Raw genomic sequence first — 27,362 nt, 5'->3', positions numbered from 1 at the left:
TATATAGGATATTAACAACATAAACTAAAAACAAATCCAAATATCATAACACTACAATATCAAAGTAGAGTATCAGCTATGGTCTTCGTAAACAAAAAGGCAATTCAGTGATAGCAATTGAGTCCTGTTTGAAAAGCATTGCTTGTGTTTAAGTATTTCTGTTCAGCATTATTGCAGCTTTGAAAGCTGTTTTAATAGAAAAAAAATGATTGTGAGCCCTATTACTTATTCCCCCCCAAAATTATTTTTTATTGAAGTGCCCTAAAAATCTCATACTCATTTCAGTAACCTGTCATATCTGCTGGAAAAGTTTCTAAGAATGTAATATGGCCACTTCTTTTGGTATATGCAATACAATGGTGTATATGATGTCTTTGACGTCTTTGTTCAGTCTCCTAAGTTCCAGAGGAGACAAAATGCATTTCAGTATTGGCATTAGCATTAGCCACCCCAGTACTGCCCACTCGTTGTTTGAAGAGGAAAGGAAAGACCTTGTTAAAAGCTTTACGGAAATTGGCACCCATAAAGGCATAGACGATTGGATTTATAGATGAATTTGTGTAGGACATGCAGTGGGCCCATATCTTTACTTTATATGTGTAATAATCACGTTTGAAGGTGGGACTAAAGGCTTGAAACAGGATATAGAGCTGGATTGGGCCCCAGCAGACGGTGAAAAGCAAGACGATGACCGCCACCATACGTGAAATTTTAGTGCGTATAACCTCAGAGCGCTCAGCCAGAAGTTGTATCTGGAACAAAAAGAAAGATCAGGAATGGAAACACTAAAACAATTTAATTTATCAGTGAGCTTTAAACAAACTATCTACCCAACAAAATGATTACAGCAACATTAAGCTGACAAGTGATGGAAGCAAAGAGTCGCATGAACTAAGCAGTAATTGTTTGTATGCTCTCCATGCCCCAAGCTCAAGGCTCTTTAAATGAGTGTGAGCTATAAGATCATTGCTTGTTTACAGCGAGCATTGGGCCTTCTTATAAGGCCCTAACTAGCAGTGCCCTATTAGAGTCAGTGACACGAGCAGCAGAAATTAGCCCTGACCATCTTCTTGGTAATGACACTTGAGTCCAGCAGTGGGATATGCCTTAAAGAGGTACTCCCATCTCATCTTGCTATCCCCCTATACATTGACATACAACAGACCCCCACTGATCCCAAGAAGGAGGATGCAATAATCCCTGCAATTAATGAAATGCTTATTATGCTTGTGCAGCCACTGTATGATTCGCTTCATTCATTCTCTATGGCACTGCCAAATGCTTCCAAGTTCAGTGCTGGTAAAGGTGTTTAAAGAACCCATTAAGAATAGTGGAGTGCAGGCTGTGGTGGCATGTAGTTTGCCTCTTTAATAGATGCCAGGAAAAAGAATTACCTGCCCCACACACTTTGGTGAAAGTCATCTGGGCCCTCTAAGTGTCCAATTCTCTAATACACACTGGGGTCTCTGAACTCTCCCCTAACAGATAATATTGGGGGAAAGAACGGTCGCGTATGTTGGATTTCAACTGTCTGACACATTTTTTTGTTTTCCAGGAGATAAGCTGCTGCCAGACAACCGCCTCATTCACAACACAAGAATGTTTGCCCAAGCCAAATGTTCATTGATATGAGGGAGGAGCTAGGAGAGGGATAGCTGTCAGCAATCTTTAATGTTTCACCCATACAAATTAATATATGGCTGAAGGTGTAATGGCACTTTAAAGTGATACTGTCGTCACCCTTACTCTCACCTTATTTCATCAGTGGATAGTGTCCCCTTAGGTGGGCATCACAGCAGTTGGGCCCCACCTCTCCAGTAGGGAGAGGGCCCAATGCCGTGAAGCCCTGACTAGGTGAAACTGTCCACCAATGAAATAAAGCAATTTTAGATCAGAAAAAAAGATACAGCTTGTAGATGGTGTGCACATAAAGTAATGGGGTGACAATCACTTCAAGCCATTTGCTTATGATATTCTCTAAATTTACATAATTGGAGTTAATACCCACAGTATACGGTAGTTTACATTTTGCAATGTCTCACAAGATTCTCATCATTTTACCTGGTAGCTATTATCAGCTGGCTCCACAGAGGGCCGTCCCATCTGATAGACCATGGCAGAGTAACAGATACAAATGGTGAGCAGTGGGAGCAGGTACACCACTAGGAAGTTGTAAAGGATGAAAGCCTTTTCATGAGAAACCGATGGAAAAGATTCAATGCAGTACATCTGTGGCCCAAACCAATAGCCTTCAATTAGTTTATTGTAAATGGGCACTGGGATAGACACAATAAATGATCCTGTGGATTAAAAAAAAAATACTTAAACAGGTAAGACATAACAAAAACTAATACACAACTGTATGACAGTTAGGCTATGGTATGAGGGGGTGCTAAGAAGTTCCTGGCTTTGCATAGAACAAATCAAGTCAGAGTTTAGAAAGTACACATTTATTCAACATATTTCCCGCTCAGGCTGATGCACTTGCCTTTCTACTCTGTTCATGTGATAGGTGGCCAAACCAGCTCTCATCAGCATGTTTGACACCAGTAAGGTCATCAAAATGACAAAACTTCGGGTGCTTCTTCAAGTTAGAAAACAGATAGTAGTCAGAAGGAGCCAGATCAGGTGAATAGGGGGATTGATAGACCAATTGGAAACCCAGGGTATTCAATTTGGCAGCCACAACTTTGGAGGTGTGCTAAGGTGCATTGTCCTGCAACAAAAGGATTCTCTTAATTGCCTCCTTCAGCTGGTTAACCCCTTAACCCCTAGACAACCCTGGACATACAGTTATGTCATGGATGTCTGTCACCAGAGGACCATGGACGTAACTGTACGTCATGGGTCTCTAAGGACCTATGAAGAGAGCTCCATAGCAGGTGGGGGCCAGCTGCAGACAGTAGCCGGGCCCTCACGGTTAATGACAGGCTGCACCCTATGGCATAGCAATGATCAGTGTATGTAAAAGTCCACCAGGGACACTTAAAATGTGTAACAAAAAAAGAAAAATGTTTTTAAAAATACCTCAAAGCCCCCAATAAAGATTAAAATCACCCCCTATCCCATTATATAAATAAAATATATAGAAGTAATTAAATAAATAAACATATTATATACCCTACCGTGCGTAATTGTCTGATCTATTAAAATATAACCATCGTTATCACGTACGGCAAACGGAGGGAAAGAGGGAGAAAAGAGGGAAAAAAGTGCCAGGATTCCCGAGCTACACAAATATGGTAATAATAAGAACTAGAGATCATGGCACAAAAAATAATACCTCATAAGGCCCCGTAGGTACATTACATAGACACCGGAACCCCCCAAAAGTTACCATATTGCATTATTTTTTCAAATTTCACCAATTTATATTTTCATAAATAATATTTTGGGGTTCCATCATAAATGTTACGGTAGAATAAAAGGCGCCATTACAAAGTACACCTATTCCTGAAAAAAAAAAACAAGCCCTTACATCGCCCTGTAGATAGAAAAGTGAAAGTACTAGAGCTCTTAGAAGGGGAGTAGAAAAAAACAAAATCGCAAAAATGGAACTTAGCACGGTCCACTGAGTAATTTTGGGCTTGGTCCTCAAAGGGTTTAAGACCCATGACGTACCGGTTTGCCAGTGGGTCTGGCGGCACTATGGAGTGAGCTCAGAAGCTGAGCTCACTTTATATTGAGGTGTCCCACCACGGGTGTTGCTATTGGTTACACCAAAAGCCTGTACTTATTGCAAGTAAGTGGTGATGAAGTAGTGATAGTTTCGGCACTAGATGTCGCTATTGTAGATGTATGTATTCAGATGCCACATGGCTGAAGTATGGAAAGGGTTATTGCTTGTTTGTGTGTCACATGGATCCGTGAACCTATAGGAGTCTTTTCTTCTGTCCTATCAGCTAGGACAGCTAGGAACTGATTTGGAAAGAGCAAAGTGGTTGTTAGCAGGGAGCTGCTCATCCCAGTTAACAGGGTCTGGGGCTTGTGTCACCCTAGGAGGACGGGTCAACCGACACTGTGGGGCATAAGGTGGTGCGAAGACTCAAAGGTGAAAACACGGGCACAAGTACACTCTTCTTCTTCTTAAAGCGTAACTATAATTTCAGTAGCCAAAAAATGAAACTCCTCATATAAAAAGCCCATGTGTTACCCTTTAAAAAGAGCCCTAAACTGTGTTGATAGCATGTACGCTCGCTGAGATATCCCCAGTTGTTTGGCTCAGAAGAATAAATTAATTTTTCTTCTGGCTGAGAGAAAGTGGGGGTGGCCTATCCCTCATCTCCCTGGCTGTGTCCCTCCATTCACTGAGCAGCACCTTAGCAGATGTATCACACACAGTGGGATTAGATACAGCCCCAACATACAGTATCACAATGTAAGATTAGATACAAAGCACCAGCCCAGGGCCGTTTCTAGCACAGTGCAGGCCGGGCCACTGACAGCTAGGGGGCGCCCTTCCTACCTCACCACACGCAGCATCAGTGACGTTCTGCACAGGGTAGCAGGCTCTGATGTCTGATGCGCCCCCACACACAGCACCTGGCTCCTGGGGGCTCCTTTGTGGCCTGGGAGTTAACTGAAGAGGATAGAGGAGGCAGCAGGGTCTTCCCCACGTTCCCCCCTGCGGCTCTGCAGAGCATCCAGCACAGGCCGCAGCTCCTGTGTGAGGCGTCTCCTCCCCCAACCCGGCCTGCACAAGGCTGAAGAAAGAGTCTATGTAAGTGCTGCTGCTGTCTGCAGGGGGAGGGGGGGGGGTAACTGTGGGGGATCAGCAGTACAGTGTTGGGGTGTATGTAATTGTAGGGTGGAGGGTGATGGGCAGCTTCATACCCCACAGTCTATACTTTCTCATCTTTCTCATCCTTTCCACCTTAGCTCAGGAGCCTCTGCAGCTTCAGTGGGGAGGAGGAGGAGGGGGAGGGTAATTAGCATAGGACCTCTGCCTGATGGTTTAACCCTTTCTAGACTGCACCCAGCTACAAAAAGTTACTGCACTATGTGTGTGAAGAGTTCAATGTGCAAAGTGTGATATCTTATGGTATGTATAGTGTGCTGCTAATGCTCTATGTATGTGTGATGTCCTATGTTACGTATACTGTGCTATTTGTGTTGTGTGATGTCCATACTGTGTAGTATACTAGTGTGTGTATGTATATGTATGTATGTATGTTTGTGTGTGTATATATATATATATATATATATATATATATATATATATATATATATATAAATGTATGTAAGGGTACAAACACACACGGCTTATACGCTGTGTATTTACTGCTGCGATACGCAGCAGATACGATCTAAATAACTGAACCCAGTATCAAATCTGCTGCGTATCGGCTGCGTATCTGCTGTGTGTGTTTGTACCCTAAGTACATATCTATTGATCTGTCTGTATATATACTAGAGATGAGAGAACTTAGGGTAGCTTCACACGTACCAGATTCGAAGCGGATTTCAAGCTGCGAGTTTGGTAGTGTGATTTTCAATAGGGTTACATACCAGCAGCAGAACTTACTTTCCCCTGCAAGTATGTAACCCAGCCCCCTTTAACCCCCTGCTGCCCGCAGCATACATTACCTCAGTCGGTCCAGCTCAGCCAATCAGTGCACAGCCGCGCTGCAGTCACTGATTGGCTGAGCAGGACTGACGGGAGCCTCACATGCAGCAGCGGCACTGAGCAGGTAATATATGCTGGGTGGTGGGGGGGGGGTTAAAGGGGTTGGGTTACATACGTGCAGCAGGATGTAAATTCTGCTGCGGATATGTAACCCCATTGAAAATCACACTACGAGGATTCGCAGCGGATTTCGCTGCAAACTCACAGCGTGAAATCCACTGTGAATCCACCCTTACAGTAAGTTCCACAACCAGACCCAGATAGTGCAGCTGTTGAATAATGCAGCCTGGAAAAAAAAAGATACAGCTAGAACATCCAGTTCTGGTTTAAACTTACCATAGGTTTATTATGGTACATCCACACATACCACATGTGAGGTAGATTTCATGCTGGGAGTATCACAGTGAAATCTGCTGCGATACTGATTTCTATTACAGTCTATGGCACTCCATTCTTGAGGCGGATTTTCATTCTGCTGGAAGAATGTATAGTGCCATAGACTTGTAAAAGATAAAGCAAACCAATCACTTAGTCCCGGTAGCGCTACTAGCGATGCCCGGAAGATGCCAGAACGCTCCCTTACCATGTGTTCTCTGTCTTCTGTAGAATGTTTAGCTGCTGAAATGAAGTCTATTATTTTGGCACATGAAACAAGCAGAGAGCCAGGAACTAGTCACGGCTCTCTGCCTGTCCGCGAACTCTGCAGGATGACTGACAGGAAAAGAGGTCACTTAGAAGCCTCTTTTCCTGTCAATCATCTCAGAACACATCCTTTTTTTAACGTACACAAAAATTCAGTCTACCACGTTTTTGTGTACGTTAAAAAAGCAGATGCGTTTTTTTTTTTTATAATGGAAGTCAGTGGAAAAACGAATCAAAATAAATGCACACAAGTGCAAAAACATAGCGTGAACCCAGCATTAGTAAATTCAGTGGGACCTGCGCCTGCTCCAGAGGAGGTGTGTGTGTGTGTGTGTGTGTGTGGGGGGGGGGGGGGGGGGGGGGGGGGCGATTTTTCTTCAGAGTCGCCCTGTTGCCAAAATGGCCTAGAAACTGCCCTGCACCAGCCGATGGTATCACACACAATGGGATTAGATACAGTCATCTGCTCTCATTACACTGTAGGATAATATCAGCCTTGTAGGTGGGCGCACCTGCTGCAGACATCTGATAGTGAGTGTTATATGTACTATGGAAGGACTACAGCTGTGTTGTGCTGGGACTTGTAGTCCTCCCCTCAGTGACTCACCCACTCTCCCTCATGCAGTACATTGGAGTCATGGCTGGCATGTCCCTCCTTGTTGAAGCACTGGGTACTTGTCCCTCCATCCATCTCCTCCCCTGCGCTGCTCCTCACACACAACACCCTCAGCTCTGCTGATCTCTGTGAGGGGAGGGGGGAGGAGGCTTTCTTTATGTTTCTGTCAGGGCTGTTATCTGATGCTGCTGTCAGAGTCTGTACTCTAAGTACGGATCTGCAGGGAGGGGGCGTGTCCAGCAGGAATGCAGAAATAACTCAGAGCCAGACAGAGCTGAAAGGGGATAATCAGCCTTATGTATTTAAAAAACGGTTCATTTTAGGTTATTAATGTATATTGCAAAAATTGTTATCATGCCCTAAGCTAACTAAAACTGAAAGGTCAAAATATTTTATAGTTACGCTTTAAGTATTCTTCTACCTCATCCTCCAACATCCTGACCAAATAAAGTACTACTTAAGTTGGGACTCTCACAACATCCTCCTCTCTGCTCCTCTCATTCTTTGTACCTCTCAACACGCAACCCAATCAGCACAACTACACCCTTCACTATACTCCTAATGCTAATGATGGGCATTTAAGTGTCAGTGACCGGAGCTTCGCTCCTGTCACTATCAGATCGGGACCCCCTCAGTGTAATGCGGGATTCCGATCATTGTAACTGACTGTCAGAGGTCCCTTACCTTCCTCCCGGTAGTCAGATGGAGGATCCATGCATAGAGTTTGCCACAGGAAGGCTCTATGCATTAATCACAGATAACACTGATCAATGCTATGCTATGGTATAGTATTGATCAGTGTTAGTAATATAATGTAAAAAGGGTTACTAGTAAAAAATAAAGAATTTAAAAAAAAACATTATATGGGCCCTCCTCCTGCGTAATTGTCTGATCTATTAAAATAAAACTATTATTCCAGCACGGTAAACGGTGTAATCAAAAAGCAGTAAAAAAAAAATGCAGGGATTGATGATTTTTTTTACATTTCATTACATTTTATTAATTTTTAAAAAAAATTATAAAAAGTGATCAGTATGTCCGATCTACACAAATATGGTACTAATAAAAGCTAGAGATAATGGCGCAAAATATGACAACCTATACAGCCCTGTAGGTGAAAAAATAAAATCGTTATAGGAGTCACAATAGGGCAATTGTAATCATACCTATATGCAAAAAATAAGTTTTACTGTTAAAAAAAAAACCTGTAAAACAATAAAAAGCTATACAAGCATATTGCTGTATTCAGACTGACCTATAGAATAAAGATATAATGTGGGTTTTGCCGTAAAATGCATTACGTAAATATCTAACACCCCCCAAAAACAAAATTTGCGGAATTGTATTTTTTTCCCCCAATAAATAATATTTTGGGCGCCATTACAAAGTATACCGGTTCCTGAAAAAAACAAGACTTTACATGGCCCTGTAGATGGAAAAATAAAAGAGGTATAGCTCTTAGTAGGTGAGGAAAAAACAAAAAGCAAAACTGAAAATTGGCGCGGTCCTTTGGGGCACTCTGCCCTTAAGGGGTTAAGGAGGCTTGCGTAATACTCTCCGGTTATACTGCAGCACTGATGTAGGTAATCCACCAATACAATACTTTTTACCAAAAACAGACGCATGACTAAGAAATTGGTAATAACTAGAGATGAGCAAACATGCTCGTCCGAGCTTGGTACTCGTTTGAGTATTAGGGTACTTGAAGGTGCTCAGTACTCGGGCGAGCATCTGGCGATACTTGAGGAAATGGCATCTTCATCTTCCTGCATGTTTGGCGGCTTTTTCTTAGCCAATCAACATGCAGGGGAGGCTATGGGACCTCCTACCATCACATGTGAACTCCTGCACGTCGATAGCAGTGATTGGCTGGCCAGATTAGATGACCTGGGCAAATAAGAATCAGGTCCCGCAATGCTTGCTTCAGACGCAGGCTGGATGAGCTTAGGGAGAGAGCTGCTGTCTGTCATAGAGAGTGTTAGGGTGGGGAAAATAGTGTCTGTTATGGTGCTTTTACACAGATTTATTTGACAGATTTTGGAAGCCAAAGCCAGGAACAGACTATAAACAGGGAACAGGTCATAAAGGAAAGACTGAAATTCCTCCTCTTGTCAAATCCATTCCTGGCTTTGGCTTCCAAAATCTGTCAGATAAATCTCTTTGTATAAACGCACCATTAGGCAGGAATCATCCACAAAGGACCCAACAGTCCTTCTACATTTTTTTGGCCTCCTCTTGGCTGCTGGCTGGGGCTTGTAGTGCAGCTACCACCAATCTGGCTGCACGCTGTGCAGAGCGACAGGTGCCAGAAAGGGGACAGCAGGTGGTCCACAAAGACCCAAAAGAAATTGCCCAAAGTCCTCTCAGTATTCATTTTTGCTGCTGCTGTTCCTTGGCTTGCTGAGATCTGTAGTGCAGCTACACCTTTCCTGGCTGTGCAGTGTCCATTTTGACGGGTGCTCTAAAACATACAGCACCTGGTACCTGGTACACACAGACTCCATGGACCACTACACCAAAAGTCCTCTCAGTACTCCTTTTTGCTGCAGCATCTTGGCTTGCTGGGACCTGTAAGGCAGCTACACCTATCCTTGCTGTCAGTGTCGGACTGGCCCACCAGAGGACCAGAGGATCCTCCGAGGGCCCCCAGATTTAGAACCTGCACAAATACAGACTGACATGTTGTTTCTCACTGGTTCTTCATTAGTGGGCCCCCAGAACCATTTCCTCTGGTGGGCCCCAGATGCCCCAGTCCGACACTACTTGCTGTGCAGTGTAACGAGTGCTCTAAAACATATAGCACCTGGTACACACAGACTCCATAGATTACACCAAAAGTCCTCTCAGTACTCCTTTTTGCTGCAGCATCTTGGCTTGCTGGGACATGTAGGGCTATTTAACCTCTTAAGGACCCATGACATACCGGTACGTCATGGATCACTGTCACTTAAGGACCCATGACGTACCGGTACGTGAATCCTTTAAGAGGGCGCCGCAGACTGGCCGCATGCGATCGGGAGAGATGGCCTGCAGAAATACACTGCAGGCCATCTCTCCCTGTCGACATGGGGGGTTGTTAACCCCCCCCCCCCCCCCATGCCGACGATCGCTGCTATTGGCTGATCAGTTCAGATCAGCCAATAGTGGCGATCGGAACCTTTCCGGGCCATCGGTGACCCGATGACCCGGAAAATAATGGCGGCCGGGGCTGTCCGAGACGCTTCAAGGCGTACCACACGTCATCAGAGTTCTACATTGTCTAAATTCTGTCCCTTATTCCTATTTCAGGGGTCACGTTGATCCGGGGATTATTCTGATTGCCATTATGGAGTCGGGAAGGAATTTTTCCCCTGTGATGAGGCTACTGTTGTCTGCCTTAGGAGGATTTTTTGCCTTCCTCTTGATCAACACAGGTTGAATTTGATGGACACCTGTCATTTTCAACCTTATAAACTAATAATTGGCCTAATACCCCCAAATAAATTAGAATTGTCCCTTTTCCCCAGCTAAATAGGTATGGCCGTCATTCCCATTAGAGGATGCCATGATGCAATTACAAAGCCTCTGTGCTGCCAGGACAGTAGAAACCCCCCACAAGTGACCCCATTCTGGAAACTACACCCCATAAGGAATCTAACAAGGGGGGCAGCGGGGATATGGCCCCCTGGTGATAGCCACATTTGGGACGTGAAAATGAAAAAAATGGTATTTTTTATTTTCACGGCACATGTTCTACATATGTGCCTGTTACCAGTGGGGTCCATATGCTCACTGCACCCCTTGTTAGATTCCTTATGGGGTGTAATTTCCAGAATGGGGTCACTTGTGGGGGGTTTCTACTGTCCTGGCAACACAGGAGCTTTGTAATTGCTACATGGCCTCCATCCTCCCTTCCAGCCTCTAAATGGCGCTCTGTCCCTTTGGTGGCTTGCCCTGTGCCCATATGGCACATTATGTCCACATGTGGGGTATTTTCGTACACAGGGGAAATTACCATACACGCTTTGCATTTATTTTCTTTTTTAACCCCTTGTGGAAATGGAAAAAAATCAAGGCTAGACCAACATTTAGTGTAATTTGTTTTAAATTTTTACTCTAAATCATTAATCTTGTCTTGATTTTTTCATTTTCACAAGGGGCTAAAAGATAATAAAAACACAAAATGTGTAGATCAATTTCCCCTGAGTACAGAAATACCCAACATGTGGACATAAAGCGCCATTCGGGTGCAGGGTAAGCCTCCAAAGGGAAGGAGCGCCATTTGGTTTTTTGAGGCTGGATTGGATTTCGAGGGGCCATGTTGCATTTAAAAGGCCCCTGTGTTGCCAAGACAGTTGAAACCCCCCACAAGTGACCCCATTATGGAAACTACACCCCTCAAGGAATGTAACAAGGGGTGTAGTGAGCATATGGACCCCACTGGTGACGGGCACAAATGTGGAACAATGTGGCGTGAAAATGAAATATTACATTTTTTACACTATAATGTTGGTCTAGCCTTGAATTTATCATTTTCACAAGGGGTTAAAAGAAAAAAAAACACAAAATGTGTAGAGCAATTCCCCCTGAGTCCGTAAATACCCCACAAGTGGACATAAAGCGCCATGTGGGTGCAGGGCAAATCTCCGAAGGGAAGGAGCCATTTGGATTTTGGAGGTTGGATTTGGCTTGAATGGATGATGAAGGCCATGTCGCATTTACAGAGCCATCGTGCTACCAAGACAGTGGAAAACCCCCACAAGTGACCCCATTCTGGAAACTACACCCCTCAAGGAATCTAACAAGGGGTGCAATGAGGATATGGACCCCTTGATGACGGGCACATTTGTACCGTGAAAGTGAAAAAATGAAAATTTTCACTTTCACATCACATTTTTCCACATTTGTGCCCGTCACCAGTGGGGTCCATATGCTTACTGCACCCCTTGTTAGATTCCTTAAGGGGTGTAGTTTTGGCAGCACGAGGGCTCTGTAAATGCGACATGGCCCTTGAAATCCATTCCAGTGAAATCCAGCTTCCAAAAGCCAATTGGCGCTCCTTCCCTTTGGACCTGCGCCCGCTTGGCACTTTATGTCCACATTTTGGGTATTTCCGTAATCGGGAGAAACTGCGCTACATGTTTTGTGTTTTTTTTTCCTTTTATCCCTTTGTGAAAATAAAAAAATTGAAAGCTAGAACAACGTTTTAGTGTAAAAAATACTTTTGTCTTTTTTCACGCCATATTGTTCGGAAAGCACCTGTAGGGTCCAGATGCTCACCTCACCCCTTGTTACATTCCTTGAGGGGTGTAGTTTTCTAAATGGTGTCTCTTTAGGGGTGTTTTTTATGTTTTGGCACCCCAGAGCCTCTGCCAACCTGAAGTGTTACAGTCAGAAATGACCAAATATAACGGAGCCATTGAAATTCACTAGGCGCTCCTTTATATCTAAGGCTTGTGGTTCCGTCAAACAATGCATTAGGGTATTTCTATAAAGTGCAGAAATGGGGCAATAAATATTGGGGTGCATTTCTCTGGTAATAGGTTTATAATTATGAAAAATATTGGATTACAATAAAATCTCTGCACAGAAAATAAAAATTTTCACATTTCTTACACACTTAGCTTTTATTTCTGTGACTCCCCTAAAGGGTTAAAAAACTTTTTGGATGTGCTTTTGTAGAGTTTAGGGGGTGCAGTTTCTGAAATGGGGTGCTTTGTGGGGCTTTCTAACATACAGTCCCCTCAAATACACTTTAAACCTGAACAGGTCCCTAAAAATATCTGATTTTGAAATTTTACTGAAAATTTGGAAATGTGCTGCTAATGTTTTACGCTTTCTATTGTCTAAAAAAATATAGTTTATTAAATATAGTTAAAGAAATGTAGTTTAATAAATGCCATTTATTGTATAAAACCATTTTCTGTATAAGTAGAAAAGTTTTAAAATTGGAAAAATAAATTTTTTCACAATTTTTCACGTTATTTTGTTTTTTTTCATAAAGATTCGTTATAAGTATCGACTCCAATTTACAAGAAATGTGAAGTACAATATGTCACGAGAAAACAATCTCAGAATGAGCTGGATAGGTAAAAGCATCCCGAAGTTATTAATGAATAAAGTGACAGGTCATATTCATAAAATTTGCTCCGGTCCTTAAGGCCATTTCAGGCCTGGTCCTTAAGGGGTTAAAAAAAACCCACCTTAGTGGTATATTCTTGGCTTGCCTAATACTGATGAGTGCTGTCTGTTAGTTATCAAAGCATTTTAGCGGTACATTTTAGGCTCGCCAAATACTAATACTGGTGCGTGCTCTTCCGCACTATTCTCAAAAGTCTAGTGAATATGCTTTTGCTATCTGTTTGATTTACTGCACTGGAGTGAATGTGTGTGTCCTCTCAGTTACATTTACTCCATACCAGTGAATGAGAGTGTCCTCTCAGTTACATTCACTCCAGCCCAGTGAATCAGTGTGTCCTCTCAGTTTCATTCACTCCAGTCTAGTCAACAAGTGTGTGTGCTCTGCGGCACACCAAACACAGTCTAGTAAAAAAGTTTTTGCTATCTGTTTGATTCACTGCACTGGAGTGTGTGTGTGTCCTCCCAGTTACTTTCACTCCAGTTCAGTGAATCAGTGTGTCTTCTCAGTTACATTAACTCCAGTCTTCCACGCAGTCCACCTATGTTAGCCAAGGGAGTGGAAATGTGGCTCCTCCAGTTCAACCTCCAGCCTGGCCCCTCCATGGAAATTAGGGATTCAGATCTGGTATACTCCCAGGAACCTTCTCAGAGAGTCACAAACCATTGCTCAGAAGCAACCTGAGCAGTTGCTCTGTCCCGATGCCCAAAATATCAAACTTTCACAGTCTGTGGGTGATGAGAGTGGGGACTTGCAAGTAGTGTGTGAAGAGGTGTTGGATGGTGATGAGACACGGTTGTCAGACAGTGATGTTGTTGTCAGGGCAGTAAGTCTGAAGAAAGTAAGGATGACCTACGGACTGTGGTGTGCAACCTGTGCCACACCAGGCAGTGACAACAGAGTGACCAATCAATTTTTTAGGAGGGTCAACTAAAGACACTCAAAAACAATTTTTTAGGAGGGTCAACTATAGCCTTTTAACTGGAATCTCATTGATGACTGCTCTACCTCAGTCAAACTTGGTCAATTTGTTGTCAACGCTATGCTGTGTCTGGCTAAATTTTTGGTTGGTTCACCTGCTACCTCAGTCGAACTTGGTCAATCTATTATCACCGCCATGCTGTGTCTGGCTAATGGTGGTTTTACACGGAACAATGTATCGTTCGAATTTGCACGATAACGGTCGCATTGGAACGATAATCGTACGTGTAAACGCAGTGAACGATCAAGCGACGAGCGAAAAATTGTTCATTTTGATCTTTCAACAAGTTCTCAAATCGTCGTTGATCGTTCGCATTTCCCCTATATGTGAGATAGGCTTAAGCGATCGCAAAACGAATATTCCGTACGATGTATCGTTCCGTCTAAACGCCGATCGTTAGAAAAAATTGTTCATTCAATATCGTTAATTGTGCGATTGGGCGAATTATCGCTCTGTGTAAAACCACCATAAATTTTTGGATGGTTTATCTGCTACCTCATCTAACTTGGTCACTCTGTTGTCACCGCCATGCTGTGTCAGGTTGAATTTTTGGGTGGTTCACCTGCTACCTTATCTAACTTACAAAACACAGTAATCACTGAACTCAAGGAGAACAGCGAAAAAAATTCCAATGAAGTACTCAATCAAGAGTCTCCACTAATGCCCCCAGTAATTTAAATATGCAAAACAAGAGTCCGTGGAGCATCAGTTACGAGTCTCAAAACATGGGATAGCCAGATATCTCTAGCCTGTTGCCAACGGGGTGCCTCCATGATGGGGAGAGCACCACACCACCCTGATAAATAACCCCTTAAATCCCACTCGGTTGCGAGTATTGGAACATAGACAGGGAAACAACAGGGTGGCCCCTTTTGTCAATGTCTAACTCAAGGTGCGAGTATTGCGATCATGACAAGGGCTTGCAAAGGCAGGCCTCCACCCACAGACAGCCGTTTTGGGGTATTTGCCCCTCGTCAGTGTGGGGTAGGATTCTGGCTAGTTGGGGCAATGACAAATAAACCAACAAAACACAGTAATCACTGTTTCCCTGTCTATGTTCCAATACTCGCAACCGAGTGGGACTTAAGGGGTTATTAATCAGGGTGGTGTGGTGCTCTCCCCATCATGGAGGCACCCTGTTGGCAACAGGCTAGAGATATCTGGCTATCCCGTGTTTTGAGACTCGTAACTGAGGCTCCACGGACTCTTGTTTTGCATACCTTATCTAACTTGATCACTATTTTTTCACCGCCATGCTGTGTCAGGCTGAATTTTTGGGTGCTTCACCTCCTACCCCATCTGAATTGGTCACTCTGTTGTCACTGCCATGCTGTGTCAGGCTAAATTTTTGGGTGGTTCACCTGCTACCTCATCTAACTTGGTCACTCTGTTGTCACCGTCAAGCTGTGTCAGGCAAAATTCTTGGGTGGTTCACCTGCTACCTCAGTCGAATTTGGTCAATCTGTTGTCACCGCCATGCTGTGTCTGCCTAAGTTTTTGGGTGGTTCACCTGCTACCTCATCTAACTTGGTCACTCTGTTGTCACCGCTTTGCTGTGTCAGGCAAAATTCTTGGGTGGTTTACCTGCTTACTCAGTCGAACTTGGCCAATCTGTTTTCACCGCTATGCTGTGTCTGGCTAAATTTTTGGATGGTTCACCTGCTACCTCATCTAACTTGGTTATTCTGATGTCACCGCCATGCTGTGTCAGGCTAAAGTTTTGGGTGGTTCACCTACTACCTCATCTAACTTGGTTACTCTGTTGTCACTGCCATGCTATGTCAGACTAAATTTTTGGGTGGTTTAGCTGCTATCTCAGTCTAACCAAGCCACTGTGGGGTTTACCGCCATGCCGTAAACTGCAATCTCAGTCTTAAAAAGTCACCCTGGCATTCATCCCAATGCCGTAAACTGCAATCTCAGTCAAACTATGTAATTTAGGGGTTCACCACCGAGGTGTGCCAGGCTCCAATTCTAGGGGGTTCACCTGCAATCTCATTTACAGACAGTACTTGCCCATCTCTAGTAATAATGAAACCAATGCGCTCTCAAGAGATGCTCAGTATCTGGGCTATCTTTCTGGTGGATATAGATACATGTTAGAAGTTTTGATCTGGGTGTTCAGACCCGTACTGATTGTGAGAATGAGCGAGGAGGAGACGGCGCTAGGCGCTGTTTACTCAAGGCTCTGTGTCACATGATGAGTTGGGCTTCAAATGTGACTCTACGGAGCCCAGTGCTTCTCACTCGTTTTCACGATCAGTATCGTTCTGAACACTCAGATGTAGACAGATCAAAGCTTCTGACATGTCTCTGTGACAAGAAACTAATTAGGGGAGCTGCACATCCAAATGACAGGTGCTCATAGCCTGATATACCAATATAACACCATAATAAAGAAAAAGAAAACAGTGTATGTGATAAAATACTAGGCACACCACTATTGATGAAAAAAAAAAATTAAATATATTCTTTATTAGACAATAAATAAACAAAGCAAGACCCTAATCTAATTTGAAAACAATTAAAATCAATGCATCACTGAGGGACCAAAACAATGTACAACACTCAAACCAATACATTTGGGGCATAGCACTCCCACATGGAAAGAGGTCAATGGATCACACAGAAGCCTCAAAATATGTAGAAATATATTAACAATTCAAAATGAAAATGCAAAAAGTTATAGCCATTAATGACAAAAGCAAACTAGATTTGCATTTCCAGGGAAATACATAATGCTTGAAAAGAGCGCCCCTTTAACAGTAACTTCCTTTTAAGAGAAACTTTAACCCTGGGTACCGTCCTTTTAAGAGCTACTTTGATCCCTTAAGAGCTACTTGGACTTGAAGCCCTTTAAGAGCGACTTGGGTCCCTTTAAGAGCGACTTGGAGCCCTTTAAGAGCGACTTGGTGTACACTTTGTGTGGATACTTTGTGGAAGCCTATGGCTGGTAGGGGTGTACACAGCAGATAACAGTCACAGTAAGTATATGCAGACTCACGTTTTGTTGCAGCAGCGCTGGATGATGTCCGCCAGGTGAGCAGAGTGTGGTTCAGCAGAGCTGGAGTTGGTAAGCGGCTGTTCCACTAACAGATCTGTAGGAAGATAGCACACAGCAGGAGCGGGTCCTGGGTAGGTGAGGGGCAGCGCCGCTGACAGACAGCAGGCAGGATGTGTAGCACTAGGTAAACCTTGCTGAGGAGTTTAAACAGCAGAGTGATCCCATGTGCAGCAGTAGTAATAATCAGGAGGTCTAGTAGCAGGACTCTGGAATAAGAGGACCGCAGCAATATACAAACAGGAGAGTCTGTAAGCTAGAGGCAGACAGAAGCTAAGTTCTAACTGATACTCAGGCAGGGAGGGGCACAGGTGCACACATTATTATAGCCTCAGAGAGCAGGTAAGATGGCCACTGAAGCTGCGGTGGCCATCTTGCAAAGAGGCAGACATGCCCAAAATCACAGCAAAACATAAAACCAGGACTGGATCCTAACACTACCCCCACCTCAGGAGCGGCCTCCGGACACCCTCTGGCCAGGCTTTCCGGGCTGTCTTTGGTGGAACTCTGACACCAAACGGGGAGCATTAATATTGTTCACAGGTTCCCAAGAATTTTCTTCGGTTGGATACCCTTCCCACTTGACTAAATATTGTAGCCGGTTCCTATGGATCCTAGAGTCGAGAATTTCTTCCACCACAAATTGTTCCTCACCATCAATCAAAACCGGATCGGGTGGTTGGGCAGAGCGACCCGGGAACGGATTAGGGACAGCAGCCTTCAGTAGAGAGACATGGAATACTGGATGGACCTTCATGGTCTTGGGGAGCTTTAGCCGAACAGCCACTGCATTTATAATGGCACTTATTTTGAATGGACCCACAAATTTCTGTCCGAGCTTTGGAGAGGGTACTCTCAGTTTTAAATTTTTAGTGGAGAGCCAGACAGAATCTCCTACTTTGAAACTGGGTGCTGGTCTACGATACTGATCAGCTGATCTTTTATATCTCTCCTGGGCTGAAGTTTCCTTCAGCACATCCAAGTTTCGCTGAAGAGTTGCCACACGTTCTGCAACTGCTGGCATGGCGACATCAACTGGGAGTCTCGGCAGAATCTTGGGATGGAACCCCAGATTGGCATAGAAGGGTGACATCTTTGTGGAGGCACTCTGGGAGTTGTTGTAAGAGAACTCCGCCAGAGGGAAAAGATCCAGCCAATCATCCTGCAAATGACTGATGAAACAACGCAGGTACTGTTCTAAGGTCTGATTAGTCCGTTCAGTCTGGCCATTTGACTGTGGATGATAAGCAGATGACAAGCAGACCTTGATGTCCAATGCCGAGCAAAATCCTTGCCAGAATCTTGCCATAAATTGGGCTCCTCGGTCTGAAATGACCTCATCGGGGACCCCGTGTAGCCGAAAGACATTTTGAATAATTAACTCCACGGTGTCCTTCGCAGATGGTAGTCCAGAACAGGGTATGAAATGAGCAGCCTTGGTTAATCGGTCAACCACTACTAGAATGGTGTTCATTCCTTTAGAGGTGGGCAATTCGACAATGAAGTCCATAGAGATGGAGCCCCACGGACGAGAAGGCACCGGCAATGGTTGTAGTAGTCCAGTCGGAGCAGACCTGGGTGTCTTACACCTGGCACAGACATCACAGGAGCGGACATAACTCTTAACATCCACCTGATAGGCAGGCCACCAGAAGAATCGCGAAACAAACTCCTGAGTCTTCTGTACCCCTTTATGACCTGCCACCTTTGAGTCATGCATCAGTTTCAGCACTCTTAATCTAGCAGTCTTAGGCACGTAAAGGCATTGGCCATGGAACCACACTCCATTTTTGAAAGTTAAGTGCACGTCATCAGCTGGCCGTGACAAAAGAGGGTCATTGGCATAGGCTTCCTTAAAGATATTGATTAGGTCTTGATTCTGTATCACTCCTACCACATTAGCATCTGGTATTATGGTCTTAGATGATGGTGTAGAATCTAATTCAGTAGAGAACATCCGGGAAAGAGCATCAGCTTTGCTGTTACGTGAACCTGGTCGGTAGGAGATGATGAAATTGAATTGGTTTAGGAATAGGCTCCAGCGAACTTGTCGGGGAGAAAGACATCTTGCCGATCGAACAAATTCTAAATTACTGTGATCAGTGAGTACAACAATTTGCTGAGAAGCTCCCTGCAAGTGATGCCTCCATTCCTTGAACGCAGAGATGATCGCCAATAGTTCCTTGTTTCCAACATCATAGTTCCTCTCAGCAGATGATAAGTTTCGAGAGAAGAATGCGCAGGGGTGCAACAGACCTTTTTCTCCTGTTCTCTGGGATAAGACAGCCCCCACGGCACAATCTGAGGCGTCCACCTCAATTATGAATGCCAACTCTGGATCAGGATGTATTAATACTGGGGCAGTTGTGAATTTTGATTTAAGACGGGTGAAAGCCTCCTGGGCCTGAGGTGTCCAATGAAATACTGTCCCCTTCTTGGTAAGTTGGGTGATAGGACTGACGATCTCTGAAAAGTGCTTGATGAAGCGCCGGTAAAAGTTGGCAAAGCCTATAAAACGTTGTACCTCCCGGATGTTTTTTGGGACTGGCCAATCAATAATTGCTTGGATCTTGCTTGTATCCATATGCAACCCTTGTGGCGAGATGACATAGCCCAGAAACTGGATCTCAGTCTTGTGGAACTCACATTTTTCGAGTTTGATGTAAAGATGGTTTACTCGAAGACGGTCCAGAACAGTTCTCACATGTTCCTGATGCTCTTGCAGGGAATTGGAGAAGATAAGTATATCATCTAGGTAGACCACCATGAACTGATCCAAGAGATCCCGGAAGATGTCATTAGCCAGGTGCTGGAAAGTAGCTGGGGCATTGCAAAGCCCAAATGGCATCACGAGGTACTCAAAATGTCCATAGCGACACCGAAAGGCAGTCTTCCACTCGTCTCCAGGTCTAATCCGCACCAAATTGTAAGCTCCACGGAGATCTAATTTGGAGAAAATTTTGGCATGGCGAACTCTTTCCAGAAGTTCAGGAATAAGAGGAAGTGGATAGCGATTTCGGACTGTAACTTTATTCAGCTCCCGATAATCAATGCATGGTCTAAGAGACCCATCTTTCTTCTTTACAAAGAAAATCGGAGCGCCCGCTAGGGATGAAGAAGGACGGATAAATCCCTTCGCCAGGTTCTCCTCAATGTACTCCTTGAGGGCCTTTAACTCTGGTCCGGCTAGGGGATAGATGTGACCAAAGGGTATCGCTGCACCGGGCAAAAGCTCAATCGGACAGTCATATGGCCGGTGTGGAGGAAGCTTATCCGCATTTTGCTTGTCGCATACATCCAAGAAGTCATGATAGACTGATGGAAAATTAGTAGAGATACTTTCAGGACCGGATTTGGCTAGGCAAATGGCTGAGGTTTTACTTGCTGGGAAGCGTATCTCCCTAGTTTCCCAATTGATAACTGGGTTCTGCTTCCTCAACCATGGGAGGCCTAAGATGATTGGAAAATGAAGAGAGGAGATGAGCATGAAAGAGAGTGTCTCTTGATGGTCGGGTGGCATGGAGACCTTCACGAGTTTAGTTTCCCGATCTATCGGCCCCGAGGTCAGGGGGGAACCATCCACGGTCTCCATAAGCACAGGTGAAGCTTTTAGTTGTGTAGCGATACCATGTTCTTTAGCAAAGGCAAGATCCATGAAGTTGCCACTGGCTCCGGAATCCACCATAGCTGAGGTGGGGACCCAGCAAGTGCTGGTCCAAATCTGAATAGGCAGGAAGCAGTGGGTGTCTTTCTTCTTCTTTTCAAGGTGTGGGGCCACAGAAGACAGGGTCTGAATTACTGCATTCAACTGCTGTGATGCTTCTGAGAGCTCTGATTCAGAGTCAGACAGGTCACCTTCGGCCACGGCTGCAGCTGTTCTGCGAGGCCGATTAGGGCAATTTATAAGAAAGTGGCCAGACTCTCCACAATAAAGACATAAACCTTCCCGCAGCCTGCGCTCTCTGCGAGCATTACTCTCTGATCTCTGTACTGCATCTAATTGCATCGGCTCGATCTCCTGTGGGGATCTATTGGAAGGTTCCCTGGGATATGCAGATGGGGAAGCTGATGGACTGTCCCTTCGATTCAGTGCTGCCCACTTCTCTTGTCTCCGTTCAGATAAGCGGATATCTATCCGAATGCAATGATGCACAAAATCTCCAAATTCTGAGGGAGCCTCACTACGGACCAGCTCATCCTTGATGGCGCTAGATAATCCCTTTCTAAACAGAGGGAGTTGTGCCTCAGAATTCCAAGCTGTATCAATGGCCCATCTCTTAAATTCCATGGCGTATTCCGTGACGGAACGTCGGCCCTGTCGGAGTGCCAATAAGTTGGTCTCTGCGGTGATGCGACGATTTGGATCATCAAACATTAGTCTCATGCCAGCAAGGAACTGAGTCAGACTGTTCAAACAGGGATCACCGGTCTCAATTAGCGGATTCGCCCATGCTAGCGCCTTGTGTGTCAAAAGCATGATGATACAGAGTACTTTGGCGCGATCATTCGGAAATTGGCTGGCGTGTGCATCAAAGTATAGCTGACACTGATTTACAAAGCCACGGAACTTGTCACGATCTCCACCAAACTTGAACGGTGGCAATTTCGGAGGACCCAGTACTGCAGCAGGGTGAGCTGGCATCTGCGCCTCAACAGAGGTGGTCCGAGCGTGCAAATCCTGGATTGCTATGTTTAGTTCATGCGCATTTTCATTTGCTTGTGTCTCCAGAGCAATTATTTTAGTCTTTAGCGACTGCACTTCAGTATGTATAGAAGATGTGATTTGATGAAGTCTCTTAATACTGGCTTCCAAATCCCCAAACCCAGCGGCCTCCATCTTGTAGGCCTGAGTATCCTGTTACACTTTGTGTGGATACTTTGTGGAAGCCTATGGCTGGTAGGGGTGTACACAGCAGATAACAGTCACAGTAAGTATATGCAGACTCACGTTTTGTTGCAGCAGCGCTGGATGATGTCCGCCAGGTGAGCAGAGTGTGGTTCAGCAGAGCTGGAGCTGGTAAGCGGCTGTTCCACTAACAGATCTGTAGGAAGATAGCACACAGCAGGAGCGGGTCCTGGGTAGGTGAGCGGCAGTGCCGCTGACAGACAGCAGGCAGGATGTGTAGCACTAGGTAAACCTTGCTGAGGAGTTTAAACAGCAGAGTGATCCCATGTGCAGCAGTAGTAATAATCAGGAGGTCTAGTAGCAGGACTCTGGAATAAGAGGACCGCAGCAATATACAAACAGGAGAGTCTGTAAGCTAGAGGCAGACAGAAGCTAAGTTCTAACTGATACTGAGGCAGGGAGGGGCACAGGTGCACACATTATTGTAGCCTCAGAGAGCAGGTAAGATGGCCACTGAAGCTGCGGTGGCCATCTTGCAAAGAGGCAGACATGCCCAAAATCACAGCAAAACATAAAACCAGGACTGGATCCTAACACTTGGGTCCCTTTAAGAGCGACTTGGGTCCCTTTAACCTCTTAAGGACATATGCCGTACCCGTATGGCATATGCTCGCAAGAGGAGTTCAGAGCAGGGCAGCGCCGCGACCCCACTCTGAGCTGCCACGATCCTGACTGCTATCTGCAGCACAGGACCGCGGCTATTAACGGGATCGGTCCGATCGCCGCTCCCGCTAATTAACACCGTTGGATGCAGCTGTCAAACATGACAGCTGCATCTGACAGTGTTAAATGCAGCCCATCCCTGGTGTCAAGTGGCGGATCTCCCCCCCGCGATGCGATCGCGGAGGGGGATCCCTTCATCTTACCGGGCCGGGCCTCAGTGACGTAATGACACTGATCCCAGCTCGGTTTTCTATTGTATTGACTTGCAGCAGGCCAAAGCAATAGAGCATCAATCTCATGGATCGGTGCTGTGTTATACAGCTACACTGAGGGTTTATAGGTGAAAAAATGCAAGTGCTATGGCCTTTTAAACACGAAGAGGAAAAAACGAAAATGCTAAAACGAAAATTGGCTCCGTCCTTAAGAGGTTAAGAGCGACTTGGGTCCCTTTAAGAGTGACTTGGGTCCCTTTAAGAGCTACTTGAGTGCCTTTAAGAGCGACTTGGATCCCTTTAAGAGCGACTTGGGTCCCTTTAGGAGTGACTTGGGTCCCGTCCCTTTAAAAGCGAATCGGGTCCCGTCCCTTTAAGAGCAACTTGGGTCCCTTTAAGAGCGACTTAGGTCCCTTTAAGAGCGAATTGGGTCCCGTCCCTTTAAGAGCAACTTGGATCCCTTAAAGAGCCATTTGGGTCACGTCCCTTAAGAGTGATTTGGGTTCCCGTGCATTTAAGAGCGACTTGGGTGCCTTTAAGAGCAAATTGGGTCCCGTCCCTTTAAGAGCGACTTGGATCCCTTTAAGAGCGACTTGGGTCCCATCCCTTTAAGAGAGACATGGGTTCCGTCCCTTTAAAAAAAACATGGGTCCCGTCCCTTTAAGAGCAACATGGGTCCCGTCCCTTTAAGAGTGACATGGGTCCCGTCCCTTTTAAGAGCAACATGGGTCCCGTCCCTTTAATTGTGACTTGGGTCCTGTCCCTTTTAAGAGCGACTTGGATCCCTTTAAGAGAGACTTTGGTCCCGTCCCTTTAAGAGAGACATGGGTCCCGTCCCTTTAAGAGCAACATGGGTCCTGTCCCTTTAAGAGTGACATGGGTCCCGTCCCTTTAAGAGCGACATGGGTCCCGTCCCTTTAAAAACGACATGCGTCCCTTTAAGTGCGACTTGGGTCCCGTCCCTTTAACCCCTTAACGACCGCGGGCGTACATTTACGCCCCCGAAGTCCGTACCTTAACGCAAATGGACGTAAATGTACGCCCACGGTTTCCCCGATCGCTGTGTGTGTACACACACAGCGATCGGGGAAGATGGCCTGCTATAATGTATAGCAGGCCATCCTAGCTTGTCGACATGGGGGGTGGTTAACCCCCCCCCCCCGTGCTGACGATCGCCGCTATTGGCTGATCAATTTAGATCAGCCAATAGCGGCGATCTGCAGCACCGACCGCCATTACTGATAAAAGTAATGGTGGCCCGATGCCACGGTCCCGATCGCCGTGATTGGCCGGCCAGGACCGACCGGCCGATCACGGCGAAATAAGTGCCCCCAAAGTGTAAAATACCTGCTCTGGACCCCTCAGCTAGGTAGCTGAGGGGACCAAAGCAGGTATTTGGGCCATACTCACCGTATCCGGGGTCCCGATCAGCGTCTTCCGGGTCCACGGTGGCCTCTTCTTGCGTCGTCCTCTTCGGCTATTTCCGGCGGTCCCCTTCGGCTTTTTTCGGGTCCCCCGTCGTCTAACTTCATCTTTTTCCGGAATACTGCCCCCTAGCGGCTGATAAGTGTATATTATACACTTATCAGTAGCTACAGGGATGTTCAGCATGTAGAAAATGTTTGGTTTTTTTTCCAATTTTTTTATTTTTTTTATTTTCCGCACCCTACCGCCGCTGAGTGCTGATCAGCATCGCACATAAGTGCGCTGCTAACCAGCGACTCCTCCTTTTTGGCGTAGGGTGTTTTTTTCTATATCCTACCGCCACGGTCTTCTAAGTACCGCACATATGTGCAGCATTTATCAGCAACACTTTTTTTGTCGTAGGTTTTTTTTTTTATACTTAATGTAAAAAAAAAAAGTAAAAAAACACTACATTACACAAAATAAAATTTTACACTACACCACTACACATTTACATACCCGTATACCAATCCCCGTATAAAGATGGCCCCCAGGGTGTTTTCAGCGTCGGACGCATACGCTATTATTGCCTCCGACACTGAAACAGCCATTGAGGATGAATGGGGGGATCCTTTTTGCTCCATTTATCCTCATCATCCTCATCATCCAGTGACGTGTCTGGGGGTAGCGTAGCGTATGCTTCCCCCCAGACACGTCTTTCCCGCCAGTACCGTCCCAATAAGAGATGACGGTATGGCGTGAAATTCTACAAACTCTGTGAGAGTACCTCAGGGTACACTTACAAATTTAGGGTACGTGCACACTGCGGAATGGCGAAGGATAACCCTTTTTGCATTCCGCAGCTGGCAGCCACCGGCGGACTGATGCAGGCGTGCGTCTCCACCCATGTCATAGACTCCATTCTATGCATGGGTGGATTCCGTCGTCCGTCCAAAGAATGAACGCGTTCATTCTTTGCACAGAGGGCGGAATCCGCCTGTGCATAGAATGGAGTGTGACACGGACGGAGATGCGCGCCTGCATCAGTCCGCCGGTGGGTGCCAGCTGCGGAATGCACAAAGGGTTATCCTTCGCCATTCCGCAGTGTACATGTACCATTACAGTGTATGAAAGAGTTAGTGGGAAGATTGTTCGGGAACTGATCTTCCCACAGCTGGATAAAGGTTACCACCGGTACGGGGATAACTTTTATACCAGCACCCCCTCTTCCGGTCCCTCGCTGCCCGAGCTACTGTAGCTTGCAGCACGATCCAAAAATAGCAGAAGCAGTAATAAAGCCCTAATATTTAGCAGCCATGGAGCGGACCCAGTGCTTCTGGATATGAAGGACCCCATATCGCACCAGGACAACATTTTCCAGGTGACGTCCCCCACACTGGAGAACGGAAGACCCCAGAAGTGCAGAGTGTGGCGTAACAGGGAGATCAGGAGGGACACCATTTTCCAGTGTGACACCTGTCCTGATCACCCCAGCCTCTGCATACAGGATCGCTTCAAGCGTACCACACGTCATTGGAGATCTACATTTTTTAAATTCTGTCTCTTATTCCTATTTCAGGGGTCACGTTGATCCAGGGATTATTCTGATTGCCATTATGGAGTCGGGAAGGAATTTTTCCCCTGTGATGAGGCTACTGTCGTCTGCCTCACAAGGGTTTTTTTTGCCTTCCTCTGGATCAACATAGGTTGAATTTGATGCACACCTGTCATTTTCAACCTTTCAAACTAATAATTGGCCTAATACTCCCAAATAAATTAGAATTGTCCCTTTTCCCCAGCTAAATAGGTATGGCTGCCATTCCCATTAGAGGATACCATGATGCAATTACAAAGCCTCTGTGCTGCCAGGACAGTAGAAACCCCCCACAAGTGACCCCATTCTGGAAATCACACCCCATAAGGAATCTAACAAGGGGGGCAACGGAGATATGACCCCCTGGTGACGGGCACATTTGTGCTGTGAAAATGAAAAAATATATATTTTTTATTTTCACAGCACATGTTCTACACCCATCACCAGTGGGGTCCATATGCTCACTGCACCCCTTGTTAGATTCTTTATGGGGTGTAATTTCCAGAATGGGGTCACTTGTGGGGGGTTTTCACTGTCCTGGCAGCACAGGAGCTTTGTAATTGTGACATGGCCTCCATCCTCCATTCCAGCCTCTAAATGGCGCTCTGTCCCTTTGGTGGCTTGCTCTGTGCCCATATGGCACATTATGTCCACATGTGGGGTATTTTTGTAGTCAGGGAAAATTACCCTACACGTTTTGCATTCATTTTCTTTTTAACCCCTTGTGGAAATGGAAAAAAAATCAAGGCTAGACCAACATTTAGTGTAATTTTTTTTACATTTTTACACTAAATCATTGATCTTGTCTTGATTTTTTCATTTTCACAAGGGGTTAAAAGAAAAAAAAAAACACAAAACGCAATTTTCCCTGAGTACCGACATAAAGTGCCATGTGGGTGCAGGGTAAGCCTCCGAAGGGAAGGAGCGCCATTTGGCTTTTGGAGGCTGGATTTGGCTGGAATAGATTTCGAAGGCCATGTTGCATTTAAAAGGCCTCTGTGTTGCTAAGACAGTTGCAACCCCCCACAAGTGACCCCATTATGGAAACTACACCCCTTAGGGAATGTAACAAGTGGTGTAGTGAGCATATGGACCCCACTGGTGACGGGCACAAATGTGGAACAATGTGGCGTGAAAATAAAATATAAAATTTTTTACACTATAATGTTGGTTTAGCCCCCAAATCCGTAAATACCCCACACGTGGACATAAAGCGCCATGTGGGCGCAGGGCAAGCCTCCGAAGGGAAGGAGCGCCATTTGGATTTTGGAGGCTGAATTTGGCCAGAATGGATTATGAACGCCATGTCGCATTTACAGAGCCCTTGTGCTGCCAAAACACTGGAAACCCCCACAAGTGACCCCATTCTGGAAACTACACCCCTCACGGAATCTAACAAGGGGTGCAATGAGGATATGGACCCCTTGATGATGGGCACATTTGTGCCGTGAAAGTGAAAAAATGAAAATTTTCACTTTCACGTCACATTGTTCCACATTTGTGCCCGTCAACAGTGGGGTCCATATGCTCACTGCACC

At 45.4% G+C, this 27,362-nt stretch overlaps 1 protein-coding gene across 1 annotated transcript in view; it reads right to left on the bottom strand.

Annotated features, from left to right (window-relative positions):
- Nucleotides 1-395: 395 nt before the first annotated feature.
- KISS1R (KISS1 receptor) overlaps nt 396-27,362 on the bottom strand; it is a 79,182-nt gene continuing 52,215 nt past the window's right edge. The window contains exons 4-5 of the mRNA XM_069964462.1: nt 2,062-2,300; nt 396-752 (exon numbers count right to left, since the gene is read on the bottom strand). Of these exons, the coding sequence (XP_069820563.1) occupies nt 396-752; nt 2,062-2,300 (596 nt within the window). The remainder of the gene's footprint in view (nt 753-2,061; nt 2,301-27,362) is intronic.

This window comes from Dendropsophus ebraccatus, chromosome 3 (assembly GCF_027789765.1).
Source record: "Dendropsophus ebraccatus isolate aDenEbr1 chromosome 3, aDenEbr1.pat, whole genome shotgun sequence".
NCBI lineage: Eukaryota > Metazoa > Chordata > Amphibia > Anura > Hylidae > Dendropsophus > Dendropsophus ebraccatus.
The sequence above is the reverse complement of the archived record's forward strand: the minus strand, read 5'-3'. Positions and strand labels throughout refer to the sequence as shown.